This window comes from Lemur catta, chromosome 5, assembly GCF_020740605.2.
Source record: "Lemur catta isolate mLemCat1 chromosome 5, mLemCat1.pri, whole genome shotgun sequence".
NCBI lineage: Eukaryota > Metazoa > Chordata > Mammalia > Primates > Lemuridae > Lemur > Lemur catta.
The window spans coordinates 32,391,157-32,405,565 of record NC_059132.1 but is presented as its reverse complement, the minus strand read 5'-3'; the positions used below and the strand labels follow the sequence as shown (position 1 = coordinate 32,405,565).

At 45.4% G+C, this 14,409-nt stretch overlaps 1 protein-coding gene across 1 annotated transcript in view; it reads left to right on the top strand.

The window, feature by feature from the left end:
• Positions 1-1,916, top strand: part of SYN2 (synapsin II) — a 168,988-nt gene extending 167,072 nt beyond the window's left edge. Inside the window, exon 14 of the mRNA XM_045551451.1 lies at positions 1,028-1,916. Within this exon, the coding sequence (XP_045407407.1) occupies positions 1,028-1,163 (136 nt within the window). The 3' untranslated portion in view covers positions 1,164-1,916. The remainder of the gene's footprint in view (positions 1-1,027) is intronic.
• The last annotated feature ends 12,493 nt before the right edge of the window (positions 1,917-14,409 follow it).

Genomic DNA, 14,409 nt, shown 5'->3' with positions numbered 1-14,409 from the left:
GGTCCTGCGTCCTGCAGAAGGGAGTTTCCCGGGCTGCACCAGCATGTAGGGGCAGTCTGGGAGTTCCAGGACACAGAGGAGTTCTGAAGCCAGGACCAGCGGGAAGGAGAGCCGGTGGGAGTCAAGAAGGGACGGGCCCGGCCACTGGACGAGCCAGACTGGCGTCCTCCTCTGGAATGCGGGCTCGACCTCCCACGGCCTCTTGCTGTCTCAGTTTTTCTCTCTGAACTGCTAGTCTCTGAAATGAAAAACAGGTCTCTAAAATGTGTGTGATTTGGGTTTTTTCATTAGAAAGCTACTCGATAAACATGTATAGGCCTCATTTGCCCCTGGACACCCTGAACCCCACAGACCGCATACCAGGGAAGGGTGCACGGGCGACCACGTGCGTTGTGAGAACAGCGGAAGCGAGGCACTGGAGTTTGGGGCCGAGCCGATAGGTTCTTTTAGAATCACAGAAAAGAGCAAAATGGCAAGAGCCAGATGGGCCTAGAGATCACCATGTCACTAAGCACATGTCACAGACGAGCGCCCAGGCCCAGAGAGCCATGTGGCTTTCCCAAGGCCAGCGGGGAGGCAGTGACAGAGCCAAGTCATTGGTCCAGGTCTCCTGATGCCGGTCTCAGGAGACGACAGTTGACAGCAAAGAGATTGCAAAGGCTGAGATTCCTAGGTCCGCCCGGACTAGGCCCCTGGTATCTGCAATTTAGGCCTGAGGCGTTTTAACATGAAATAAAAGAAACAGCCTTTGAGTCACCCCTTCCTCCTCTTTGCGTCTCTCTTTCTTCCCTTCTCCTATGTTCCACACCACCCCACCCTTTCCTATTTCAATAGCACTGAAGGTAGGGGACAGCGTAGGGGTCTCCCAGGGTCCCCGTAGTGCAGCCACTCCTGGCCCTCTTCTCCGTCACCCTGGTCTCCCCCGGGTGGGAGTGGGGGTTGCGGTTGTGCACCCTCGTGTCGCCGACCTTCCCTGCCTTGCTGGGGACACCACCCTCTCACGTTCTCTCTGGTTTTTATCTTCAAGCAAGTCGCAGTCCCTGACAAATGCCTTCAGCTTCTCTGAGTCCTCCTTCTTCCGGTCTGCAGCCAGTGAGGATGAAGCCAAAGCGGAGACCATCCGGAGCTTGAGGAAGTCCTTTGCCAGCCTCTTTTCAGATTAGCTCTCCAGACACTCGGGGCAGCCGGCCCAGCCGGGGAAGGCCTCCAAGACACGCGCCAACAGCAGTCGGCCCGCTTGGTGGTGATGTCCCGTGCCCTTGACGTGCGTGGCCCCTCCCCCTGCTCCGTTGTGCTAAGTGATGTTGTGCAGCCCCAAAAGGACCATGTGACAGTCTCAGGGCAGGTGCCTAACCAGCGAGGGGCACCTGACATCAGAGAGGAGAGAGCTGCTTCCCTGTAGTCACGAGAGCTTCCTTCTGAAGTCATCGTTCGCTGTGAGTTTAGTGGCCTTATTGTGACAGCGCCATCATGTCTTATTCTCCCCGTGAAACCAGGATGACTTGAGGCCTCCTGGCAGCTTAACCTAGCTCAGATGCAGTGCTAAGCATGCCTGCTTTAGTCAGTGACACCTGTGTGGGAAGTAAATACCCCCCCAAAGTACTCTTGGCCCTAAGTTTTAGGAACTTTCCCAAACCTGGATCCCTTGTCACAGCGTGTTAACTGTTTAAAACACACCCGCCTGCCCACAGAAGCCTAGACTGCTGCAGTGGTGAGGCACCTGAGGTGCTGGTGTTCGGGAGAGCAAGGGTCTGCAGTCTCCCCCACCTCCGCTCTGGAGAGTGGCTCTTCTGTGTGGTCTGGGGTGACCTGGAATTCCAAAGCTGCACCGCAGAGAATGCATGCCACTGTGACAGCAGTATGCCAAGTTTTGTGTTCATCTCCCAATAAACGTTAAGACTTCTGGTGTAATAAAAGCAGCAGCGTTAACCGGCATCTGACTCAGCCGTGAGGTCCCCCCTCGGCCACCCCTCAGGCTGAGAGAGTGCACGCGAGGCGCACATGTGTTTGCGAGCGTAGGGAGTCTTGTGTCAGCATGTGTGTGAGTGAGACAGCAGGTGGACGTCCGTGTTTTCGAGTGTTTGCGAATGTCTCCTCCGGGACAGCAGGCCTTCCTTCAGCAACTCGGCTTTTCTACCTATTTACTGAATTCGTAGACTTTCAAACGAGCATAGCACCCTTGCTCCCGGGGCAGCCGCATTAGACCCGTTGTCTGCTCTGCCGTCAAGGTAAGGCCCACATGGTGGTACCAACAAGGCTGGACCGACCTGCTCCGGTGAATGGGGTCCCACAAAGCCCAGCCAAGGCATCCTGAAGAGGCCTGCAACTGAGGGTGGGCTCGGAGGGATCCACTCAGGCTTCTTCGTGACTCCCTGATGCTCAAGAGTATGTTCACAAGTGCTGTGCAGATAAATACCACATCTGCGCTGATAAGAATTCAGCATATTAACAAGATGTTAATGTAACATCTAAATGTTAATAAATATCTAAATAACTTCCTGCACACGATGCCCATCCTACCAACTCCACAGGGTAACACTCCTCCAGATGCCACAGCATCTTGCTGACTCTCATAAGTAGAAGACGCTGCAAGGTCAGATGAACTTCTCTGGTACCAGGTCTTCTTCCTAACTCATTCCCTGTTTTCAAGGTTCAAGGATTGAAAACTGTACCTTCTTCTTACACTTGAAAAATAGGAAGTAGAACCTCCGCTTGAGTGACATGGGGGTGTCAACCCTCCTCGCACAACACACACACCCAGGGAACAAACCAACCAAACAAAAGGGTAGGATACATAGGCTCAAGGTAATCGATCTTTAGGGTTCCTTCTATTTCCAACTGCAGGGGAGGCAAAACTTCCTCCTACCCTCTTATGTTCTGTGGCTGGGCCTGAGCATTAAACTAAGATAAGACAGATCAACAGGACAAAAGCACACGCATTTTATTTAATGTCCTTACAGGTATTCGAGAGTCTTCATAAGGAAAATGAAGACTCAAAGCTGTTAGGCCCAAAACTTATATACCACTTTAGACAAAGAGTGATAAATTGTGAGGATTTGACAAGACAAAGGACTCTGGGCTGGAACTAGTAAATTGTGGGAAAGTGACTAGGAAATATGTAGGGAAATTAATGGAAGAAAAGGGTTACAAGTTTTAGTAAGGCTTTGTACAGATTCATCTCAGCGTCCACTCCCTGCTCTCTTCTTTGTGGCGGGGAGGTAGGGGGCCACCTTTCCCACAGGAGGTTTTAGGTCCTGCTTTAGGCAGAAAGGGGGATGTCAGAGCACCCTTCCTGCATCTGTCTTAGCTCCATTGCCTCCAGTTCACGATGGTCAGTATGCCAAGGTGGCATGTTTTGAGGTGGCACACTCTGAACCCCATCACAACCTCTTGTAGTTGCTTCTATCCCCCTGATGCCAAATATCTTGTAAGAGAATACATTCATTTAGCCAAAAAGCATTTATTGAGCACTTAGAATGAGGATACATGCGATGGATTCAAAGAAATAGTTGCTAATACTTCCATAGTACCTACTAAGTTCCAAGCGCTATTCTAAATACTTAACATACATCAACTTATTTCTTCCTTACAACAAGCCTGCATGATAGGTACTATTATTATTTTACAAATGAGGAAAGGAAATGCATCAAAGTTCAATGACTTGCTCAAGGTCACCCAGCTGGTCAGGTGGTAGAGCCGGGCTTTGAACCCAAGCAGTGTGGTAGAGGAACTCAATGCCGTATTACTTTTATTGAATCTAGCAAAGGCAACAAGATATAATTTTATTACATTTTGCATAATGTGATCACAAAATAGGTGGTGCACACAAAAATTCTTCACGCCCATATCCACCTCCTTTCTTCCCCATCTCTCCATCCCCTGCCCCCAGGGAAAGGTGGGAGAAGGTTGGGGAGCTTGTTACCACTGCTGACCCCTTGTCCTAAAACTATGAGTAACATACACAATGTATCTTATTCTGATCAAATATAATTCTGGTTCTCAAAAAATTACTCATGCTTCCACATGTGATGTCAGACCAAAACCCACAAGTGGCTTATTTAGAAAATGAGTCAGCCTGGAACTGCTGGGGTGACAAAAAGGAGAGGCATTTACCAGAGGTCATGTAGCACCCTGGTCCGAAGGACACATGGATTCTATCCAACCCTTAGTAACAGGGCGGGACCGGGGGTGGGGGAGTTCCATTCAGAAACAGCCCTCTTGGCACTTAATAAAGATAGCCCCAGAATCTGGAAATTGAATATCAATAAATATTCAATCGATAGATACTGTGATAAAACTTATCTAAAGCTAGGATCTCCAAAGGTTGGTCACAGTCTTCTGGAGACCTGGAAGCCTTGGTCTGGAGGCTGGTTGTGACCACCGTGCAAGCCCTGCGGGGGTCCCTACCCACGCTGTCACTCCGGATTGATGAAGACAGAAAGCCCCTTCCCTGCCCTCTTGGAACTCACCATCTCCTTGGGTCTGTTCTTTATTTATTTGTTCACAACTCTTTATTTGGTACTTACTGGGCTCAATAAATTTCATGGGAGGAATATAAAAATGAGTTAAGTAACGATTCTGCCCTCATGAAGTTTACAATCCCGTAAAGGAGATAAGCAAATATCAAGAAGAAAGTGAAATACCGTAAGACAAATGCAGCCAAAATGTTCTTTTGGAAAAAAAACTAAGCTCGATGGGTATTTGGTGAGGATATGGGAACTGGAACTGCCACAGTTGTTAGTGGGCGCATGTGCTGGCATTGCCGTTTCGGGGAACAATTTGGCAAGATCTAATGCATAAACCCTATGACTCAGCAATTCCATTTCTGGACATTTACTCTAGAGAAGCTCTTGCACGTGTGCATAAGGAAGCAAGGAGAAGGATGTTGCTTGCAGCACTGTGCAAAGAATGGAAACAACCATCTCTCCTGGGGGAATTAAAACATATATTGTGGTTTATTCTCAAATTGGAATACTATGTAGAAGTTAAATAAACAAAATATGTGAGGAATTCAGGTGAGTTCAGATACAGTGTGGAAGGGGAATGAGTAAGAGGAGCCAGGCGAGTGGGAAATGGACAAGCAGTGGCGCGTGCTGTCGGAGGGAGCCTGCTTCCAGCCGGGCAGGCAGGACGGCTGCGCCCCGGGGGGTGGACTGGGCGCACACGGTGGGAGGCACGCCAGCTGCAGCGACAAAATTCAGTCATTGAATTTTACAGCTGGAAGCTGCATCTACTTCTGTCCCCTCATCTTACAGACGAGAAAATTGAGGCCCAGGCAGCTTAAGGAGTTTGCCAAGGTCCCCAAGGGAGTCGGTAATAGAAGCAAATGAATCTGAGTCCTAGGGGTCTGATGGGCTATTCGGAACATTGTCCTTTGTCAGATAAATGAAATGGGTTTCATTTCCAGGAGTCCTCCAGGGAGGGAGAGACCTATGGGCACATTTCACAGAGGCCAGGAGGAAATGGGAAGATACAGTGCTGGGCAGTGGAAAGAGTCTGGATTAGGGAATAAAATCTGAGTTTAAATCCTGGCTCTGCACATGACTAGCTGATTGACTTTGATTATGAGTTGTTTAACTTTTCTGTGTCTCAATTTTCTCATCTATAAAATGAAAACAATATTACCTTTCTGAGAAGGTTGTCTTAAGAATCAAACGAGCTAAAAAAAAAAACATTCTGGCCTAACAGAGGTTGGCATGTGAGCGATCACTAGAAATCCTCTGTCTCATAGAGAGACACCAGAGTAAGTCCCACACTCCCCTCCCAGGGACTCCTCCAGGAGCAGCCAAACGAATGCCAGTCACGCCTTTCTTGAGCTCCTGCAACCAGGGGAGGCTATAGAGCAATTTCGGCTCATACGATGTCTTTTCCTAGGGCTACAGTTGTTAAGTTAAATTGGCTAAACTGAGTTGACGGTAGACACCTGAGGAGGCAGAGGCTGCTGCCAAGGTAACACCAGCTAATGAACACACAGACAGACATGTACACAAGCACACACACGTGCACACATGCGTGCACACACACTAAAAACCACTGCAGCTGTAGAAACAACACAAACCTGATGTCATAATGGAGGCCTTTTTAAACACTAGTACCATACCATCACTCCTACAGTGATGTAGTTTCCTTCGAAGCAATTCCTTTGAAAGACTAAACATTTATTCCTACAAAGCTGCTGCTTATGTTCAGAAAACAATCGCCCTCAGATATGTAGTATGTTATTGGAGTTTCTGTAACTTTTGGAAGATCAGTTCCTTACCTGGAATCTAGAGATTCCCATGCAATCTTTTCTGTGTATTGTGTTTTGCGCATTTTGGCAGGTCCTCAACACACACACAGATTATGAATCATTGCCTTAGGAAGTGAATTTTGATTTTTTAAAATAAAAACACTTATAATTCTTTTGGAGTTAAATCTAACAATTAAGCTAGAGGATATATAAGGTCCAAAATGCAATGCAACTATAAGTTAATGAGATGTTATGTGTCTTACAAACTGGTTCTAAAGCAAATGAATCCCAGAAAAGGAGTGTCAGATATGTTTTGAATAGTTTCTCTTTGAAATAAATGTCTAGCCCCATCAAGGTTATCAATTTTGAAAGAGAGAAAGATGCATTTCAACAGGCAAGGTCTGTTGTTTGTTAAAAATAAGCAATCTTATTGCTGTCTAATTTGCAGATTACAGGCTATCCTCAGAATAATTTTTCCTTCTCAAATAATCATATAAATTATCCTTTACATTTGTATAGTATTTACAGTCTATATGGAGCCTTAGAGTTTAAGTTACTTTACAGTTTACAAAGCACTGATTCATCTGTTATTTGTTTGGCTCTCACAATAGCCCCATGAGGCTGTCCCTTATTGTCAATGACTTCCTAATGTCTGAGCTTTGGGCTCACTCTTCATGGTATTTTTCCTTGTACAAATGTCCTTGGACTTTAAGCCTGTTGATTGTAAACATGTGGAAAAATAATGCAATCAGTCATTCCCTCTAGTTCAACACCCTGTCACTTTGAGAACTTGCTTTCTGTCCCGCTTGAACATTGATAAAGTTGCACACACACACTTGTGCCTGTCCTATATTTTTAGGACTCTTTTCTTCTCTTGTTTCATGGGCCCTACTCCCCAGCCTGCTACCTTTATCAGAGAGAGAACCTGAGAGAGAGGCGAGGAGGGAGCACCAGAGAGCTGTTACAGGGGCCCCACCCCATGTGCAAATGAATGCTCCCCAGGGAACCCCACCCCTCTGGTCACTTTCAGCCACCTCCACATCCACATACATCTCCTCTGATAAGAATTTCCAAAACCCTCAGCTAACTCCTTCAGGCAGCTCACAGCAGAAAGCTAGGCTACCCCTGTGGATCAGGTTAAGTTCAGCAACCCCCAGCAAACCCTAGTTGCTCTAGATCCAGTCTCCAGGGAAGGGAGATTAGCTCTATAGGATTACTGAGGGGACAACACAGGTGTGGACTTCTTGGATCCACTCTGGAGCTGACTGGCAATGACAGCGAATTGCAAGACCAGGCCCAGAGGGTGCCCGGATGCTCAGCAGGTCCTGACCTACCTCTACTCTGAAGACCTCCAGCCAGCCCTGAGGCCTGAGTGCTGCGGGAAGTAGACGACAATGAATTTGGCTGCTCCTTTGTCCTTGGAGCTGTCCTGGGCTGACACACTATAAATCTTGGGCTCTAAAGACACTTTCAGTTGGAATACTTAACACCGAAGCACTAAATTGTTCAACACATTTCAATATAACCTTAGTAGAAAGACAAGGCCAGTAGATTATTTCTTTTTAAGGACTACTCGTTTATTCTGTCCTCATAGCTATTATTCTGGGTTGAGGCCTTTATTCACACCTCTTACTGTGACAGCCTCCTGACTGCACTTCCCGGCTTCCTGCCCTTGCCCATGTCTGCCACTTCTTGAAAAGTCTCTGACAGTATGATTCTCCTGGTCAAAATCGTTCAGTGGATCCCCAGCGTTATTGGGTGAAGCCCAAAATCGTTCAGTGGATCCCCAGGGTTATCGGGTGAAGCCCAAACTCTTTACCTTGGTATCTGAGGCGCTCTAGAGTCTAGCCACAACGTAGCAGGCAGGCAGCGTACGGAGTGGTGAAGCACACAGGCTTTGGGCTGGTCCCAGCACGGGTTCTACCACTTGCTAGCTGCGTGACCTGGGCGAACAACTAAACTCTAAAACTCAGTGCCCTCATTAGTGACAACTGCAGTAGCAATGGCAGCAGTAATCCCAGGAGTCCCTCCTGCATATGGTGGCTGTGAGGATTAAATGAGATACTATATGGACAGTGCCGTGTGCAGCTACTTCACAAGTAGCAGGAAGAGCCTAATGCATTTTATTTCTCATCACTGCTGCTTTCCAGCCTCATGTGCCCCATTCAGTTGCAGCCAAACTGATGTGAAATTCACCATCCTTGCCTTTGTATTCTTACTGCACACATATGCTCACTCTGTTGGATATGTGCAGCTATCCTCAGCCTCAAAAATTCCCTTTTTGTCCTCATTAGCCATCCACATCATACATGTCCTTCAAGGCCCAGCTGAAATGTCCCCTACTCCCTGAAGCGCTTTCTGCCCAGCTCACTAGTCTTCCATGATCGTTCTCGCCCCTAAACCCTTAGACTAGGAACACACGCATAGCCTCTGCTATTGACAAATTAGATTTTTTGCAAGTTCACACAATTTTATTAAAATGTGTGTCTATTCTGGCTCTTTATTCTAGTCATAATTGTGAACTCATTATTGATTTTTATTTTTATTTTTTTATTTTATTGATTATTTTCTTCAGCTTTTTTCCTACCGAAGTCCATGTTTTAGGCTATTCTGAACCCCACAGTTTCTTTCTTCATTTTATTGTAAAAATGTTTAAATTCACAGAAAGTCAAAGTAACCCTACACTGAACACCCTCATTCCCACCACCTCTAGTCTACAGGTAACATTTTATTATATTTACTTTATCCCGCATCTATCCATCACACTGTACACCCAAAAATCCATCTTATTTTTTTGTGCACTTCATAATCAGTTGCAGATATCAGCACGTTTTATAAATCATGTACACAAATTAATTCTACAGGGTAAAGGCTTTGGGGATAATCTACTTCATCTCCTGATTTTATAGACGAAGAAAACTAATGTCCTAAGATATTAAGTAATCAGTCTACCACTGGTCAATCAACAGATTGACAAATATACAAAGATCACCTGCTGTGTGCCTGGAATCCTGCTGAGCCCTGGGGATACAGTGATGAACAAACAGAGGAAGGCTCGGCCCTCCCAGAGCTTCTATAATGGCCTAGTGGGGACATAGCTAGTGAATGCAAAGTGCAGGGAGTCACCTAGGAAAGGGAGCCCTTCCTGAGAGACAAGAGCATCCCAAAAGGCAACCCAGACTCTTACTGCTGCTGCTCTCCAAAGGCTGTGGTGTATAGCAGTCACTTCCACGTTCTGATGAATGGGGCAGGGTTATTGTGGTAACAGTAAGAGACACCTCACCAACCCCCACAGAAGAAACCAGATGCTGAGAGGGGAGCTGAGGGTGAAGCCTCTGCGAAAGAAAAGATTCTCGTGCTCTTGGAGGTGTCATCCTGAGCCCAGTAGTTAAAGCAGTGACCTCAGAGGAACGAGGCAGAGATGCTGAGCTCAGGCGACAGGAGCAATATAAACTCAAGCAAAAGAGACCAGATTCACAGGAAGCGAGACTTGGGGTAGAACCAAAGCACCGCAGATCTAAGCGTTTCTTTAAGAGTGGCTCCCAAGCTGGGCTTTGTAATTTCCTAGCAGGCTGAGCACCTGTCAGCGAAACACGGCGTGTCCCTAGGACATTTTTAGGAGTTTCTCTCCTGTTGAATGGTTTAATGATTTGACAGTTTCTCTTCCAAGTTTTTTCTGTTGGGATCTATCATTCTAAGGCAAGGAAACAGGTCCGTAGCTGGGCTCCAGACGAGGGAGTACGTCAGAGGTTTATCCAGGCTGTAGGTCTGATCTTTAGACTTCTGAAGCCAGAGTTTGCCGCTAAGCTAAGCTAATGGAGTGACGGGGCACTTGCTGGACAGGATCTTCTTCCCGAAGATGCCGTTTCACAGGACATCGTTACATTGAAAGAGAATAGCTTTCTTGTATCTTTACTTTTTTTATTTATTTTACATTTGGTAAATAGGCCATTTGCAGACAAGCCTAAAACCTTGCTGAATGAATGGGAAATTGTTAATAGTTGTATTATTGTTCCCAATTCTTCTGTCTCCTCCCTTCTTATAAGTGGCTGGCACATCCCCGCCCCTTGCCAAGTGACTTGTCTCTGGTCCCACTGACACTGGGCTTGGTTACTGGACCTGCTGTAGCCAAGCGCATGGAAACCGACAGTATTTACTCCACGAGTGTCAACCTCACTTGGTTTTCCCCCACCCTAAAAATGGTTAAACTGGGTCTTAGAATGGAAAGGCAAGTGTAACAGAACTGCAGCCAGTTTGCAGCTGCCCGCATCTACTGTGGGTGGTAAATACATGTTTGTGTTGTAATAAATTGGTGTTTTGGAGTTGTTTGTTTTCATAGCACAGCTGACTGATACGTATCAACAAAAACATATTAAGAATAGGCCTTTCCTAGAGGTTTGGCTAGAGTGGGTGAGATTCCTCAAAAAGCTAGTTTTTTAACTAGTTATTGCAGCATTGCAAGATCAGTGGAAATTAAAGGAGAATAATTCAAGTGAACGAGGGTAGCATGGAGAGAGGCGTAAAGTCTGTACCAGGAAGAGGAAATGGTGTTTCTTTGACTTTAAAATCTTTGCATTAATTTGTTATGCTCTTCTTGGGCTACCTGGACTATCCTTTTTAACCTTGGAGTTTGGTTTCTCCCAGGAAAGCCATGGCCTCTGAAATGACTTACAGTATTATTGAAAGCTGAGTTTGCTTTTAATAATTGATGACGCTCTTTCAAGCCCCCTACTTGAAAATAAACCTTTCTGTCAAAAAAACTGCCTAGTGACATAGAAATCAATAGGCTTCCTTGGTTTTTATCTGAAAATATGGTTACAGGACCTCATGCAATAAAACTTTATAAAGCACAGCCATAAAAGAGCTTCTGCCTGTGGGGTGGTAGCATGATCAGCAATGCCTTTTACAGGATCCACTGAACCTTGAGTTGAACTAACAGCAATGTGACAGGAATGGGAATGAGAGTATTTTAAAACAAACAAATAAAATAAAAAAGCAAAACAAAAAACTTGGCTTTCTAACTTCTTATTAACTGGGTCCCAATTTTGGACCCTTTGATGCTGCTATTTTCAAAAGCAAATATCACCTCTGTGCAAGTCCCCTAACTACATCCTCATAATGTTCTCGCTGTTCCCAGACCTGCTTCCTCCATCCTTCCTAAAAAGTTAGACTGGATAAAGCCTAAAACCACCACTTTCATCATAGCACACCCCTAACTCACATACCCAGGATAGCTTGGGCTGCCTAGAGCCTAAAAGCTAATCTATAGCTTATCGTCAAGGTCTCTGCAAATAAAACCCAACATAAGGTCTTAGCTGCCTACTACATAAATCCTCCACTCCAGACCAGTGGTCTGCTCACTTATGCTTTCCTGCCTATTCCCCTCCACTCAGAGGTTAGAGTCTCCTCTGCTTGTCCAGATAGTCCCCACTCTCCAAACCCCACTCTCAGGTTTCACCCATGAAGCTTTCTCTGACCACAGAAGTACAAGAGATTCAGGTCCTGCAGCTACCACAATGAACGTGGGACAGGACAAGATCTTTGGACCCTACTACCGCCTGACTTAAAGAAGTCAAAGAACCATAATCTATTATCATAACTTCTTAGGGGATAAATGGAGCAGAAGGCAAAAAGATCAACATCACATTCAAGCCTATTCTATAAGGCCAGATTCTGCTTCCAAAGTGCTAACTAAAGCTGCCATTAATTTAGTTAGAGTTTACGGACAAATACAAACACCAAAATCGCCTTTCTAAAGTAATGGCCACTGCTCAAGCAAGCCCTTCAGAGCCTGAAGACCCACTACAGATTGTGGGCCCTCAGGATGTCTGCAGAGTAAGTCTTGACAGGAAGGGCAATCCGTGCATTCCAGGAAATCTACAAACCATAAATATTATTTTTAGTCTAGTAGTTTTCAAACTTTATTTTTATAGTAATTGAACACTACTTTTTCAACACAATGTTTTACGTGGAACCTTAATGTGTAGTGCGGGTTGTAGTCAATTTATTGTGATTAAATCAGGCCAACAGGTCAGACACACCACTGAAGTGGCCTTTCTGTTGTCCCTTTACCCGAGGGTGATCCTTGCATCCCTTCCATGGAAAGCTGAGTCTCTGAAAAACAATTTCTTGCTGGTCTAGTCCAACCCTGCCACCCAGGCTACACCTCTGATGATTTTTCACCCAGCCTGTCTTGAAATGTAAGATTTTAGACTTCCTGCTTAGCTGAATCTGAGCTAAGGTTGCGCTACAACAATTACCAAGTGAAGAAGCACAAGCTGCTAACCCACCTGGGATGCACAGGGCGGGAACCCTCCGCCGAGAGCAATGTGTGCCGCAGCACTCAGGGAGCAGAGGGAGAGGCTCCGCACCGGCCCTGGATCAGAGCCGACTGCCTCCAGCCCAGCGAAGGCAGGCGGGCGGAGTGCCGCACAGAGCACCTTGGAAAATGGGATTGGGCTCTCTGGCACTATCTTTATTCCTTAAAATTGCTTCAAGCCTCCAGGCTGCTGGCTGCTTGAACTATCATTTTAATTAAAACATTTACTTTAAGTGACAGGATCAATCAATCTAATGAAAGATCACAAAGACTAAAGGTAGAAAATATTAAAAATGTGTTTCACATGTTGCCACTTTGTTGTCACTAACACCTGTTCCACGTCTCTGCTCTAATGAAGTCCAAGACTTCAGTAGGCGAGATCGTGCAGGATCACAAAATGCATGTATTGTTCCTTGCATGGAAAAGGGAGCTTAGAAGCCAATAAGCATTTGAATGCCATTGTGGAAAGAGGGATTCCTTGTGCCAGGTTCACATACAAATGACCTGCGGAAAACCCCTGCATGATAAGTAATCATGGATAAACCCTAACTTCCTACTAGTGGTTTTCCAGAGTCTCTTGGTGCAACCACAGGCAGGGCTGAGGTAGCCCCTTAACATGCAGAGTTAGAGGTTACTGGCTTTCAACAAGCCCTCAAAGGCCCCAGGGCTATAGAAGGGTAGAGAGGAAGGCATAACTCTACATAAAAGAAAGTGATTCATTTAAAAATATACTGTATATATTATATAAATACAATACGAAAGCAAGCATAAAATTCTACACTCTATTGTGAGTAAGGGTGTGGCTGCTGGAGCCACATTAGGAAAAAACAAAACAACCAAAGTTGGTTTTTGTAGACATACACCAGCCAGTGGGTAAAACACCACAAGGTAGCAGATAGGAGCATGTGTATGTCAGAAATCACAAAAGAGAACAGTGCTCCTGAGAAAACTGGAAAACTCTCACAGCATAGAATTCAGGTGACTGAACTGAGCCATGAAACAGACACATCAAAATAAAACCATCTTGCTTCTTCTGAATTGTGCTGAAAGTGGTCACATTGTTCCGAATATAGGTGGCTTGCTATTAATGGGCAGCAATAAGGTACTGGCCAGATGGCTTCATGTTGTCAGTGTACCAGTCAGGGTCATTTGTGCTCCTTGCTGCATAAGTCCCCTCGCAGGACATAAACAGTGTGAGATTTCTGCCAACAGAACACAGTATGATGTGCCTTGAGGAGGATGAAGGGGTCTGGGATGGTGGCCCCACAAGCAGGGGGCTCTGGTTGGTAATGACCAGAACTGTATTCAGTATCTCCCTCCCTTTTTCCACCTCCTTTATCCTAAACTCACCTCCTTTAAGAAGTTTTCTACCCAATTGACTGAAGTCACTCCAGTCTGCCCTGCAGTCAATCTAGGTGTGAAGCCTGGAATGAAGACATTTGCTTTCTCTTTGAGAGCTTTAAAATCTTTCTAAGGAGAGAAGCAACCATTTAAAAAAGACTTTTTTTTTCTAATTTGCATGTACATGTAGCATAATGAAATCTTAGGATTGGAAACAATTTCAGAGAGCATCTGGCCCAAACCCACCTATTAAACTTGGCATGAAGTTGTGCTTGCAAAGTACCAACAGATAAACAGTCAAACTTCATGCCTTCAAATCCTATTATTTCAAATTTTGCAATATTGCATAAGAGGCACAGAAGGATAAAAAGAAAAATGAGCCCATGTTATTTATGATATTAAAAGTATACAATCAAAGAACTCTGGGATCAAAGGAGAAATGCAAAATGATATTGCAGAATTTATAGAAAATTCTGATATTAAAAACAGATATGTCAGAATCCAGGGATATAAGTAAGAG